General features: G+C 31.3%; 1 protein-coding gene and 1 pseudogene across 4 annotated transcripts; both read left to right on the forward strand.

The window, feature by feature from the left end:
* The first annotated feature begins 1337 nt into the window (after nt 1–1337).
* On the forward strand, nt 1338–4909 carry LOC142509027 (E3 ubiquitin-protein ligase RHF2A-like; annotated as a pseudogene).
* Nucleotides 4910–8538: 3629 nt separating this feature from the next.
* Nucleotides 8539–12864, forward strand: LOC142544169 (putative axial regulator YABBY 2). Of its 4 annotated transcripts, none has more exons than XM_075651246.1 (6): nt 8539–9006; nt 10808–10927; nt 11094–11214; nt 12080–12128; nt 12241–12316; nt 12638–12864. In XM_075651246.1, exons 1-6 carry the CDS (start codon nt 8923–8925, stop codon nt 12707–12709), a joined length of 522 nt encoding a protein of 173 aa, XP_075507361.1. In that variant the 5' UTR covers nt 8539–8922; the 3' UTR covers nt 12710–12864. The 4 variants fall into 4 exon arrangements, with proteins under 4 accessions (XP_075507361.1, XP_075507352.1, XP_075507365.1 ...); XM_075651237.1 differs by having other exon boundaries at nt 8548–9006; nt 11088–11214; XM_075651250.1 differs by having other exon boundaries at nt 8548–9006; nt 12641–12864.
* Nucleotides 12865–14957: the final 2093 nt, after the last annotated feature.

A 14957-nucleotide genomic window follows, 5' to 3' on the forward strand; every position in this document is an offset into this window, starting at 1 on the left:
TCTCCCAAAATGCTTAGGGCACCCACAATGGATGTTACTCTCCAACATGGGAGAGGGTGTGGGGCGTTCAATTGTGTCAGTTTTTTTTTAAGACGGTTTTTCACAAACCGTTGCTGAACGCGGGCCCCACACACGTGATGAAGTTTCCTTATTTAATGTATTGGTTTAAATTTCAAATTTGTATTTTAAAAAAAAAATTCGGAAATTAAAATAAATTAAAAAAATGTTAAATTAAAAACTAACGGTTGTTTTTATTTATAAAATTAAAAAATTGTTTTAACAGCTAGTTAACGGCTAGTTTAATAAAAAAATAATATATTCATCTATAAATATTCACACACTACACAAATTATTTCAAACATCAAAACATATTATTTTTTACTCCAAAAATCTTTTCTCTTCTTGGACAATATGTTTGCAAAGTTTACTGAATATACAAGCATGAAAAAAGTTGAAGTTGAAATGAAACAAAAACAAATCGAAGTAGAGGAGATGAAAGCAAAAGCTGCTATGGCCAAAGTTCAACTGAAGGAATATGCAATCCTTTCGAAGGATACTTCGCAAATGACATATGAGCAACTTATCATCTACGAACGTCTATGTCAAGAGATTAGGGGGAGATGAAATATTTAATTTTAAGTTATTGTAATATTTTATTATTGTAATTTTCATTTATAATAATTTTCGATCATTGTAATTTTCATTTTCGTTAACGTAACTCTCCGATCAATTATTATTTTGCTTCTTCTCTTAAGTTTAATTTATTTTCTTTTATTTTAAATAAATGACACTCATAAAATTAAATTATTTTACGTACTAAATATATAAAAATATATTATTATTAATATAAAATAATAATAATTCAAATTTCAAAAATTTGAAATTGAATATATTTAATTTAAAATAAGAATAAGATGAATAGTAAGCTGGTGCTCTTATGGATATATACTTAGTTATTGATTCCATCATATAAATAAAGCGATGGTGCAAGATATCATTAATATTTAATACAATTAATTTATTGATACACGATTTATAATATATTGTCTTTGTCTTAAGGAATAATTTAGTTTTTTTAAAATATGAAAGCCATCAAGATCTAAAGTCAAAACGGCAACAGCAAAATTTATTTAGTATGTGTAGTTTATTTCCGCCATAAAAAAGTGAAAAAGGAGCCAAAAAAAGACGAGAAAAAGGGGAAAGGAGAGAAATAATTCTCCATAAACCTACAAAAAAGGGAAGTCCACTGTACTATTTCCGGCTCTTAACCCAATTCTTGCATCAAAATGTAATCTTGTCTCCTGCCCTTTTCTCCTATCTTTTGACTCTACGTGTAATCGAATCAGTTCTTTAATTACTTTGATCTGTTGCTGGATTTATCATCTTTCTTGATTGTATTTGGATTGAAGAGTCTTTTTGAGGTAATTTTTTGTTATGTTTTCCGATTATGAATTTTAATGGGCTGTAGACTAAATTTTATGTTTTTTTTCCTGTTTTTGTAGGTAATTAATATACTCTCTTATGTGTGCTGTGTACGCAATCCAATCGTTTCTGGGTATTTTTTTTTCAAATGGAAAAGAATTGTATTATGGGGTCTTATTTGTGTTTTGGGATGCTTAAACTTTGCATGTGGACTCTTGGAACGGGAATTTGTGGAATTTTATTCGATTTTGATGGGGAAAATTTTTAGTCACTTAGAAGGTTAATTCCTTGCTAGGGGGCGCTGCAGTTTTCTTGTAATAGTTTATGTTTCTTGCCTCGTGTTGAATCTGAATTATAATATATTTTGCTGTTTTTAAGGTATAGTTCTCTGTGTATATGATGTATCACTTCGTTTGGTTTTCGAACTTTTATACTGTTTTATGGTTGTGATTTTTTTATATAGCAAGCCCATGAGGTGTTGGAGTATGACCTTTGTAAGTTTTATATCCGTGGCTTCAGCTTAGTTACGGTCATATTGGACCTCACCATTTCTTTTTTCTGTGCTCTTAGCTCTGACTTATTCAAATGAGGCTTCATGCTGTTAAGATTTTATAGTTTTTTTTTTGTTTGCAATAGAGCCGTGTCTTGAATTTATTAACAGATTCTAATTAAAACTTTTATGAAAGGAAGAAGGAAAAGGAAGTAAATAGTTTAATTTAAGGTGATTGAATGATAAGTAAACATGTATTATTGAATTTTATTCTCTCTGTTAAAAAAAATTCACTCTACATCACGCATTATTTCTATCTTTAGAAACTATATCAATTTGGTAAAGTTTTAATTTTGTTGAATTATCAGCTCGGTATATCGTGCAAGGATAATATTGTGCATGTTGCTACACAATTTATAGTAGTGCTTGATCTCTGTATATTGTATTAAAGATTTCCATATCTCTGGCAGATGGAAGAGGGAAGGAGAATCATTTGACATCAGCTGCAGCTTTTGTGGAGGGTGGGGTTCAAGAAGCATCTGATGATTCATGCAGCATATGCCTTGAAGATTTTTGTGATAGCGATCCTTCAACAGTATGTATGAGGCTTCTAACTCCAGGCATTGTCGATTGGTATTGGCCTGTTGTCAAATTCTGAAATAATTTTTTTTATATTTTTTTTGGCAGGTGACAAGTTGCAAACATGAGTTTCATCTTCATTGCATTCTTGAATGGTACAAAAATCAACTTGCGATTCACACAACTTTTCCCTGACATTGTATTGTGATTTTTCATGACTGCGAAAACTATATGCAGTATTCCATTTTCTACCAAGTAGTCCCATATTGACATTACATTCATGTATGGTCCTGCTACATGCAATCAATTGAATTCGGTGACAAAATACCATTATTGAAGTGCATTGATAATATGACCTTCTATTACTGAGGGATCCACCTGGAAAAATTAGAAGAGGATGATAGTCTAGCTATGTTGTGCCTTCCGCCACACACACAGGACTTTGTGTTGTATTTACTCTTTCTTTACTAAAATAAACATCCAATATCAAGAATTATTTAATGTTTGTTGCATGGTCCACTACCATTCGAATTATTCCGGGCCATCTCTTATCAAGCTGTACCAAAAGATGGATGTTGGACATTGTCGATCATTTGCATATAAATATATCTGTAGGTGCCAGAGAAGATCCGAGTGCCCAATATGCTTGCAACCTATCAGCTTTAAGGATCCCACCAGGTATATGGATTTCCCTTTGCAATTCTGTATCTTTCCAGAAAGTTTATTTTGTGAGGTGGACTTGTACACTTATTTGTTAGCCAGGAATTGCTTGATGCTGTGGAGCATGAGAGGAAATTGCGAACAAACCGACCTAGAAATACCTCTATATTTCATCACCCAACCCTGGGAGACTTTGAGTTGCAACATGTTTGTTCACTTTTCAATCTACTCATATTTTTACTATTCTAATTAGTGCCTTCAGTTCAAATATATATTTGGTGGTGTTAACATAAAATTTTCTTGAACATCTGGTGCAGTTGCCAATTAGTGGGAGTGATTCTGAACTTGAAGAGCGGATTATTCAACACTTAGCCACTTCTTCTGCTACGGGCAGGGCTCGTCAGCTTGCTAGGATTGAAGGCCGGAGGAGTAGGTCATATGCTCAAGGTCATCCACATTTTTTGGTGTTTTCCACTCATCTTAATGGACCTTCTGCCACGTCGGTTACTTCTTCTGCCAATGAGAGAGATGGTTCCAGTACTCCCTCTGTAGTAAGGATAGCTGCCTCAAATTCTTCGTTACTCACTATTGGAGAAAATTCTACGTCCCTTACTCCACTTCCATCATCTGCCCAAGGATCAATTGTTGGTGCACATCAACATGGAATGTCCTCTACCAATAGGTATATTGTTCTTTTCCTTCATTGAAATGAGTCGTTAAACCTTTAAAGTGATCAAACTCTTGGTTGTTCCCAATAAGGTTATTTTGTCCTACAGGAGATCTCCTACCCAGACTTTCCCGAGTAGCCGAGAGAGAGTTGGATCATTAGATTTCCAGTCATTCTCGGAATCTCTGAAATCTCCTGTTAGTGCATGGTGAATGAAGTACGCGAAGAATCAAGCATTGTTCTTGATATTGTACCCCCTTAAATTCTATATATAAAAATTATGTTCCCTTTTGTACTCCAGCTTAGCTGAAAGTATAAAAATATTAAAATACAGGCAACAAGAAAGCAGTGGACTGAACTTTATGGATGTGTCCTATCTATGTCCGTTGTCCAACTTTAATAGGGAGCGTTACTTGGAATGGCTTTATAAATTTTTATAACAAGCCTTCTTTCTTTCCGTCTCCAGGTACAAAGAATCATTAACTAGGAGCACACAAGGATGGAAGGAGAAATTGTTCACTTGCAGCAGTTCAACCTCTTGTCACAGCGCTGAAGTTCTTAGGGAGGTTGACGACGGTATTGTTCCTGCATGTCGACTCATGGATCATCTTGAAATACGAGACGAAGATAGAACCAATGTAGCTAGTATATCAAGTGGTACAGTGGATAGCTTGAGTGCAAATCCTACTGAAGAGCAGATTATAGAGACGAGTGCTAACCTTTCTGTGAATGATAACAGCACTCAAGCTCCTTGTGTAGCTAGTTCTGCTTCAAGCTAAATTATGATTCCAACAATGCTCAAATTCACAGTACTCCTTTTGCCAGTAAGCTTCATCAGATAGCTTCATAGGTTTAGCAACCATGCATGATGATTGCCTTGCAACCGTGCCTTCATCGATAGGTATTTTTCTGGTCAGTGTTTGATCTTGTGGTAATTTTTGGGCTCATCAGGTGAACTATGTTGTCTACTATGTCATCACTATTATACTAGAAGTTGTGCGGTTTGGAACAATAAAATGAACTGTTATCCGCACAGTAAAAAATGAGAGAAAGTAAGAATATGATTTAATGATAATTCCCTATTTATTGTATTCTTCCAATATTTTAGTCCCTCGTTTTTCAAGCGTCCTGACTCCTGAGTTGATATTTCATTTTACATAAATTTTCTATTTTAGTTTCATGTTAACTATACGATTAAAAAGACAAGAATAATTATTTAACTCATAATAATATCATTTCAATGGGTAAAAAGCATTCATCTTTCTCCAAATATATATTTCTTGATGAATTTTAAATCAAGCAAATAAGGTCTTAACACCCATTAGTTCCCAGACCCTATCTGTAATCAACCAAACTTTCAATTTTTGTCTTTGCCTCAAGTTTCTGTTTATATCGATTCAATTTTTCTATTTTTCAACTCTTCACAGTTACTTCCGTAGGTTTTTTTTTTCTTTTTTAAAAAAAACATTCATGCTTATATTGGTGGAAATAATTGTATATTTAATCCCGTAATTTGCATTTTTTTTTAAATTTTTGGTGCTACATTTTTGTCTTTGTAACTTGCATTTTTTTTTCATTTTTGTTCCCGTTATGTTTTTTTCTTTTTTTTTTTTTCATTTTGCTCTTTTTTTTTTTTTACCAGAGTCCATCGTATTCATATATCAATAAAGGAGCGAAAATGAAAAAAAATACAAGTAAAAGACCAAAAAAAATGTACAAGTTATAAGACTAAAAATGAAAATTCACAGTAAAATGATCAAAAATGAAAAAAAAAATATGCAAATTCATCGTTAACATGACATGACCAAAGGTGAAAATGTGTAAATTATAGGACAAAAATATAGTTTTCTCAATATTGTATCTAATTGGATATATTAAATTACTTATGTGTGTACGTGTTTTATTTAGTTAAAAATTAAGCCTAAATTGGGAAAAATTAAATAAAATGAAAGGTTAAGTCTGGACAACTGAAAGACGAGGATTGAATTGGGAAAGCATGATAAAACCAAGGGCTACATAGAGAATTAACCCTTGAAATTCCATCAATTTTAACACTCAAATTAAAGGAAATATCGAATCCGGAAAAAAACAAAAAAATGGAGGACTGATTAGAGACAATTCAAAAGTGGAGGTTTGCATCTGTAATATGAATAAAATGAGGGACTGACACGGAATTAAGGACCTAAAAAAGCAATTGTCTACCAAAAATTATCGAAATATTAAAAATTAATTTATAGATATTATATTTTGTATTTGAGCCGAGATTTGGTTGAGTTGGTGTTCGAGATTGGTTTTTTTTTTTTTTTTTGAAAAAAAATCTCAGCACGATAAATTATTAAAACAATTTAATTATTGTTTACTTTTGAAAAGAAATATGAATCAAATGTTTTTTGTCTGTGATTTATTATATTTTGTTTATATATAATATTTGCAATATTTAATTTTTAAATTTGATACAAACGAAATTTATTTGAGTAAAGTGTAACACGATTTTAAATATCAAATAGAGTAGAGAATTTCGTCTCGTTTTGTCGAACCTCCAAAAAGATTATTTATCAAAATTCATTTGATTGATAGACAAGATATCAAAGTGCCCTTTCTTTTTGATCCATAAATTAATGGTAATTTATCAATTTGGTATATGAATAGTTAGAAATTGTTAATCGGTGCTGTAAACTATAAAATAGACTAAAAAAACTTCATCTGGCTTTGTTTTATTTTATTTAAAAAAACATACATTTTTTATATGTGTTGTTACTTAAGATAATTTGTTGTTCAAATAAATACCAAAAAAAAAAAAAAAACACTTTATGGTGCAAAATTATAGAATGAGAAATGTCTCTAGAATATTTTAAATTTATCTATTGGGAGATATTATTTATTATATATACTACATGATCTAGGTTTTCAATTAAATTAAGGAATTTTAACGTCGAGATAATATTTTTTAAATTTGCTAAGGATAATTAAGAATATAGAGATGAGAGAATGAATACGAATACTTTGTTCATATGACCGAAGACTTCCATTTATAGAATATATTCACAGAGTTTGAATAATAAATAAAATGATATCTTAATTAAAAATCTTATCACAATAATAATCTAAAACTTAATTATCTATAATACTTCTCTTTAGACTATTAACGACTCAACAAATTATTTCCGAGATATGTGAAGAATCGAATGATGTCTTGTTAAAACAGATGTCAGTAAAAAAACCTATTAGAAAAAAAACCTGAACAAAAGAAAAAAAATACAACAATAGATGCTCCCATGATCTCAATCATCTAAAATCCGTTAACTAATGCATCACTATCTTGTGTACTAGTTTCTTGAATGTTGAAGTTTGTAATGTCTTGTTGAATAAATCAACTATAATGTCACTAGAAAATTTGATGGACATCAACATCATCATTTTCTTGAAGCTCGTGTGTATCGAAGAACATTGGTGGAATATGCTTTGTTCTATTCATTTGTTATAACTTTTTTTAACTGTGCAATGCGAGCAAGATTGTAATGGGAAAGCTTTCCGGAGCTTCAACTATAGCTTGTACATCATCTCCAACTAATAAAAAAAAGAAACATGAAAATTGAATAACAGAAAGTCAGTATCACCGAGCATGAATAAAGGGGAATATACATCATGGAAAGATAATGTATTTAACAAAATTAGGGCAGGTAAATCCTCATTTTACTACTAAATTTTGAAGATGTAACATTTATATCGAGTGAAAAATACAAAGAAAATTATTGGACCGAATGTTTTTTGCTTTTCCGATTTAAGAAAGCATTAATTTATGATAATGTAAACTAAGATTAAAACATCTTAATCATACATATTCGAATATAAATTATTCTTTGTCTTATTCTCCTATATGTTATTATATATATGGGTATTTATCCATCAATTTCTATTTTTTTCCCCTCAAATTTTTCTTCAAGCTTAATTTCGGTTCGTTAATTGATATGCATTTTCACAAAACTAAGATATAAAGTATCTTGCAATTGATTAATTAGTTAATTGTATAAAACTCAAAATATGACAAATATGATTAATTAAACTATTAGTATTATTAATTTCTTAATGTAAAAAAACATTCCAAAGAGTAAATTTATGTCGTCCGCTGCACAAATTGCAGAGTGGCCACAAAAAAACAAACGATTCCTACCCACTCAATCTCTCAACATCCATACTACCTATGCCCCGCCACCCCCAAATCAACCATTCACACTCTTTCTTCATCCGTTTTTTTTTTTTGGTATTTAATTAGGAAAAAAAATTGTGTGAGACGGTTTCACGGGTCGTATTTTGTGAGACGGATCTCTTATTTGGGTCATAGCGACTTACTCTAGGTACTAACCATGATAGTTCAAACATTAGATAAATATAACATCAAATTTTACAACTTCAAGTTTATATCGAATTTGAGGTCGAATAATTCTTCGACATCGTTAATCCAAGTTAATTTAAAGAAAAATTCCTCCAATATAAAAAAAAGTTGAGTGATTACTTCACAACAGATCGATCGATTAATCTTTGTGTTATTTTATGTATCATTAATCCAACATATATATATATATGTATGTATGTATGTATGTATATATGTAACCAAAAAAAGAAAATAATACTAAAATTGGTGGAAATATATATGTATATGTATACAGTGATTAATGTGAGAGACTATGTTTCGTCATGTCATTTCCGGAATACCGACCAGTCATGATCTCATTAAATAGGGACCAAATTTCCCAGTCATTTCTTTCTTTCTAAATTAATAACTATACCATGCAAATTTACGTGTACTCTTGTTAAAATTATATCTATATATTGATCTCTTCTTCATTAATTTAGCTTCTTTCTCTCATTTCTTTACTTTTTTCTCCACTCCCTAGTTAATTTCTAGCTTGTCTTGCTTAAACCAGAAGCGGATGAACTCTAAATATTCCGCAGTTCTTGATCTGCTTTAGCTTTGTTTAATTTAATTTTTTGTGCAGTTCAGCTGTATGATTCTATAGGAAAGTTCTTAGATCTTCTTTTCCTTACTTTTGCGTGTATATATATATACTGGAATTATAACTGAAGTACTGATCACTGGCGATTCATGGAACCGGCTAAAATGTCAGCGGAAAATTCCTCCGACCGTGTTTGTTACGTTCACTGCAACTTCTGCAACACCATTCTAGTGGTAAATACTAAGATTTTTTCAATCTTTCAACCCTTGGCGAGCTTTTGAGCGTGTCATAATATATTCTTGAATTAATTAATTTATCTTATAGATTATGATATGTGACGATTTTTCTTCGGTTAGGTTTGAATTTCTACAGGATTAATTTAACATGGCATTTTATGATAATTTCTTCTTCTTCTTTTTTACTGATGAATGTTTCTGTCATAAAGCTGGCTGCTGAATTACGAATATAGATATGATATATGAACGAAAAGTGATCCAAAATTTTCATTTGGACTTATATGTTACAAGATTCTTGAACAATGATTTATATATCTGTCGTACTTTGATATTCTGCGTGATTTTTACATATGATGGAATTTGATTTCTCATTTTATTTTTTCTTCGAGTGGTCTTCTGATCAGATGCTTCTGTGTTTCACTCAGAACCCTAATGAGAGATCTACAAAAACAGCAAGAATCTTCGTACCTTTTCAACAAATAAAAACCCTATTTTCCATTTTGATACATGGAGCTTATGGTTAATAAGCTGTATTTTGCTTCTTTTTTTTTTTTTTGGGGTTCTTAATTTTTCTAACTTCGGCATCCTCAGAGTTCCCCGCATCTTTCTTTCCAAGATTAATTAGTGATCCAGATTTATAAGTTCCATGGCAATGATAATATAACTTCGAAGGTAGTTTTAATTAATCTAATCAGATTAATCAATTATTTCTGTTATTTAAATTACTATCAGTTGTCTTTTCTCCTGTAAGTTTTCTTTCCTTCTTCGTACGGGTGCAGTTGCAGCGCCATTAATGAGTCGTAACTTTGATGCCGACAGACACGCCAACGTGTGCTACTGTGTCGAAATTGGGTGCTTCTGTTCTCGCCAATTCAATCCACTTTTTTCCTGATTTTTTCAACTGTTCTTGTTCATTTCATGATGTGGGATCTGAGATTCTCCGTTGCTTGGTTCTTTCTTTAGCCAAGAACTTGCTGCAGAGACCTGCCAAAACTAAATCATTAACAGCAAAATTTTCTTTTTTTAAAAAAAGCCGTGAGCCCTTTAATTTCTTTTCTGTATCGGCAGCTTAATTAAAGGAAGATTATGATTCCATATGATCTCTCTCGTTCCAGTCACGTCGTTTTCCTCTCTCTCACACATGACCTCACTCAGTGAAGGTGTCAGAGCACCAGAAATTAAAGTCAGAAGCACTGATTGAAAAAAAAAGAAAGAAGCGCAAGTCCCTTTGGGCGTTTCAACTAATCAATCACCCATGTGAAAGCCTTTGTGGTGTCTTTCAATTAATTATCTCCATTAATTATCCAAGAATTGGCCTCAGTCTTCCGTACATTCTGAAAGCTACACATGTGTTTCCCGATTTAACTCCTTGGTAATTCCATCCGTCTGCAAGATCAAGCGCGACCAATTTTCACCCATTTTAGTACCTTTTTTCATCAGAATAATTAATTGGCTAGCAAGGATAGATCTTGAATTTTTTTTCCCTTTTGTTTGCTGAGCGTAGCATGCATGCCGTTTCTTGCCGTAACTCCACTCAAAAACTGTTTCTCGTCTTGCTTAATTCTCGTATAGTATTTCATGTGCATCAATTGAGGCCATGATGTATTAGCAATATATGAAGATTTTACACGTTCTTTTATCTTCTTCTGCAACTGATCAAACCAAGAGGCGAAGGGTTTATTTACTGTTTAGGTTTTGCTTTTGTTTTTTCAAGGAAAAGTTTCCATCTTGGAAATAATCTACACAAGAACATTAAATATATGAAAATGTACTTATATATAGACGTGGTGGTGGGCAGGTTAATGTTCCATGCAGCAGCTTGTTCAACATTGTAACAGTGAGATGCGGGCACTGCGCAAATATGCTGTCTGTTAATGTGGGAGCATTGCTTCAGTCTTTTCACCTTCAAGATTTCCAGGTTTTCTTCCCCTGGAATCACGGATCACAATTAATATATGGCCAAATTAAAATGCACAAGTTTCCATGTTGATCTAATGTGTGTGTGTAAATATAATATAATACAAACATGCCTGATTTTCACTTCTACAATTAATTTAATTTGTTTATTCATGATGAAGATACAGAAACAACATTCCAGCCATATTCCTGGTGGTGTTAAGGACAATATCGGATCATCTTCCAGGAGCAACATGTTTGCTACATTCCAGGATGAACATGTACAACCTAAGACACCTCCAATCCGACGTAAGCTCGTTCATTTTTCAGTCTATTTATCCTTTTCACACTATTAAATCTGAAATTTATGTAAAATCTTCAGTTTTTTTTCCTGAAAAGTTAATTTGATGGGAGGAATGATTGTCTTGACTCTTAAATACGTACATTGGATATATGTTATGCTGTTTTAAAGTGCATTAATATAATGCTTTTATTAATTACAAAATATCAACATATTTGCCATATTAATCAAGTTAGAAAATATTACCCTTTTGTTTTCATCATTTCAGGAGAGAAAGATGTGTTCTTTGAATATGCATTAAGGAATGAAATTTATGGCTAGGTTTTTTCGGAGCAAATATAATTTACTGTAGTTGCTAAATCGTGAAAATTTTAGAGCATTGATTGAACATCTAAAGGGAAAATAACAATTTTGGTCATGCATATTTGTTTATTTGCGATTTTAATTATATATATATATATGATCAAATTTTAGTTTTAATATATTATCTTTGTTTTTTATGCAATTTTAGTCATTTCTCATGCGCTTATATAAGCACTAATGATCTATTATGACATATAATAATAGCAATAATACGAAGAAAACTACTGAAATTGTCGAAAATTGAAATAATAAATGACTAAAAATAAAATTTATCAATCGATTTAAATTAAATAGGGAAAAAAGACTTTTGATTTTTCAATTTTATGCTGTAAATGTACCATTTTGAACAAGTGTTATTAATTTCGTTTTTTCAAAATTTGTTCTAAAAAATATATATATATCGGTACACTTTTGTTCCTAGAAAATTAAAAAGAGAAAATGATCAATCAAACAAGCTAGTGTTTCACTTTTTCTGTTGTCAGATTTCTAACTAAAAATTAATTTGTACAGCTCCTGAGAAAAGACAACGCGTCCCGTCTGCATACAACAGGTTCATAAAGTGAGTAATACTCAGCACTCTCACATATACTTATTAATTTCAAAATCAAATGCTTCAACGATAACAGAAATCCCATTATTTACGTACATTCCTAAATTAATAACAATTCCAGGGAGGAGATTCAGAGGATTAAAGCTAGCAATCCTGAAATTAGCCACAGAGAAGCTTTTAGTACAGCCGCAAAAAATGTAAGTAATCCTTCTTCAAATATATATACTCCTCCATCATCCATTCGTCCGCGTATATTTAGAAAGTTTACAGACATAATAAAGTTATTCGAACAATAAATTTCATGTAGAAAATTTTCATCTTATCTTTGTTCAATGACATAAAGAATAAATATGAAAAAATTGCACTATATATTTGAGATATATGAAAAAAAGAAAGACGAATATATATATATATATATAGAAAGGTGAGAGGGGGAGGTGATTTATTTTCACATGAAGTTACTTTGTGAATGAAGTATGAACAATTAATGTGAAGTACAATTTTGTTAATGCATGAAGCAGTGGGCACATTTCCCTCACATTCATTTTGGACTGAAGCTGGATGCCAACAACAAACAACCAACTGATTGAACTGGAGAAGATCAGAGTATTAGCTCCTCAATAATCTTTTGGATTTTGCTACTTAATTTTACATATGCAAATTAAATAAATTAAAGGTGATCCATTTGTACTTTGCCAGTTCCAAAATATTTATTATTTAATGTAAAAATGTTTGTTGTTCTTTCTTTGGTCGCACATATATTAATATTTATTACTAACTAAATAATAACATGAGAGTGAAATATTTTATATGTGAATGTATGTATATGTATAGTGTCGTGTCGGGGTGATAGGAACAATTCATTCACTCATACGTCACATTCAGCGATATGTGAAATTCAGACCCAAGATCACGAGTTTGTCGATGCATTATTTAATATAATAAATGGAGACCACTTCTAATAAAAAAATAAAATTAAAATTAGTGTAAAAATTTAGAATAAATTAATTTGGACATGCAATATAAATGTTTCATGCACACAATGAGTCCGTGAATTTGATTGCAAATCATTATAAGGGAAAGCTCAAATTTTTACCATTAACAAAAGAATACATCAATTTTTTATTTTATTTTTAAAGATCGACATGGTTAACACTCGTGGAGTTTGATGTTACGGTGTTACATCACATAGTTTGAAGCTTTCATAAAATTATATAAGTTTAACGTTTTATCCATACATAGATGATTTGTAACTCATTTAATATTAAAGCAAAAACTTGTGTGAGACGGTCTCACGGGTCGTATTTTGTGAGGCGGATCTCTTATATGGGTTATCCATGAAAAAGTATTACTTTTTATATTAAGAGTATTATTTTTTATTGTGAATGTCGGTAGAGTTGACCCGTCTCACAGATAAAAATTCGTGAGACTGTCTCACAAGATACCTACTCTAATATTAAAATCCGATTCAATTAATTTATAACAAAATAATCTTCCTCCCTCAAGATAAAAATATTTAAAAGGAGAAATATGTGTTAAATACTCAATCAAAGCAATAAGTTCATGTTCAATCACCATGTCATGACTGATATAAGAAAATTTTTTTCCACTCCCCAACTCATCACATATTTACTAATTTTCTCCTTTATTATACCTCACTTGATATTTAACTCTAGTTTGTTTTCCCTAGCACGACAAATTTCTTCCCTTTCTCTCAAATCCTAAATTCATGCCAAAGAAATCCACCACCTGCTGAGGAACAAACAGATGAAATCTTGAATCTTGTTGTTCAATCCCCGATTTTCAGAGAAACTAAACCCTTTCTTTCCCTAATCTTTCATAATCCTCAGGTAATAAAAGAGGGCTACAAATGAAAATATAAATAATGATAGATTCAACATTTCGCTTCAGAGATTGAGCGAGCGAGCGAGTGAGCAAAGAGAAATTATTTTGATCAGGACATTGATAAGGTACGTTTAAACATGTTTACAAGGGGTGGTTGTCGGTTTGAATAGAGATTTTTTGGACATTCCACGTTTACGTAGATCCAATTGGGTTGCGGGATCTGTTCCAAATTGGGGTGATATAATATCTTGTTGTGGTTTTGAATGTTTTATGCGATTTGTGCTCGATTGTCTTATTTTGTGTCGATTGTTTTGTTGATTTATGGTTGTTTACTCAATTTTTTTGTAATTTTTTTCGAATTGTGTTCAATGTATGTAGTGTCTTCATGACATCGTTAGATTGAAGTTGAAAAGAGTTCGTGTTTACAAGTGCAAGAGGACACAAAAAGATATATGAACTAGTTCACTAGACATCAATGCAAAAGCCAAGACCACTCTTTTTCATATCCAATAGGTTATGTTGGGATTTGAATTTTTTTCCTAATTTAGATACCTTTGTTTGGGTTACATTATTATGAGAAGATAAAATTTGTGATGAGACAAAAAAAATCAAGATTTTCAGCATCTCAGATAACATGTCAATTGCCAAAAAATCTACTGAATTTATTTGACAATGTATTCGTGAATTTTGGAATAATAATTCATGGATTTTAACCAAATCTCCTACTGTACATGAACTCCGGACCGTCTCCCGATAGAAGAATTCCATCCAACGATGGCATGACTTAACAACAGCAAAAATAGACAAAATGAATCATTTGTATAGCAAAAAATAACTTGAAAATAATGTAAGAATTTATAAGCTCAAATCTCATATTCATAACAAAACTTTTTATCATATGATGTGTTATTAAATATTATTTTCCATTGCAATTTTTCAACCACTAAGGTAACACATGTTTTTGTTTGATTCCTTGGAGAAATTGAATTGGAT

The sequence above is a fragment of the Primulina tabacum genome, chromosome 1, assembly GCF_025594145.1.
Source record: "Primulina tabacum isolate GXHZ01 chromosome 1, ASM2559414v2, whole genome shotgun sequence".
Lineage (NCBI taxonomy): Eukaryota > Viridiplantae > Streptophyta > Magnoliopsida > Lamiales > Gesneriaceae > Primulina > Primulina tabacum.

Coding starts and splice junctions, on each gene's coding strand:
- LOC142544169 (XM_075651237.1), top strand. CDS start 8,923: ATGGAACCGGCTAAAATGTCAGCGGAAAATTCCTCCGACCGTGTTTGT. Junction 9,007..10,807: donor TCTGCAACACCATTCTAGTG/GTAAATACTAAG, acceptor GGTGGTGGGCAG/GTTAATGTTCCATGCAGCAG. Junction 10,928..11,087: donor TTCACCTTCAAGATTTCCAG/GTTTTCTTCCCC, acceptor TTCATGATGAAG/ATACAGAAACAACATTCCAG.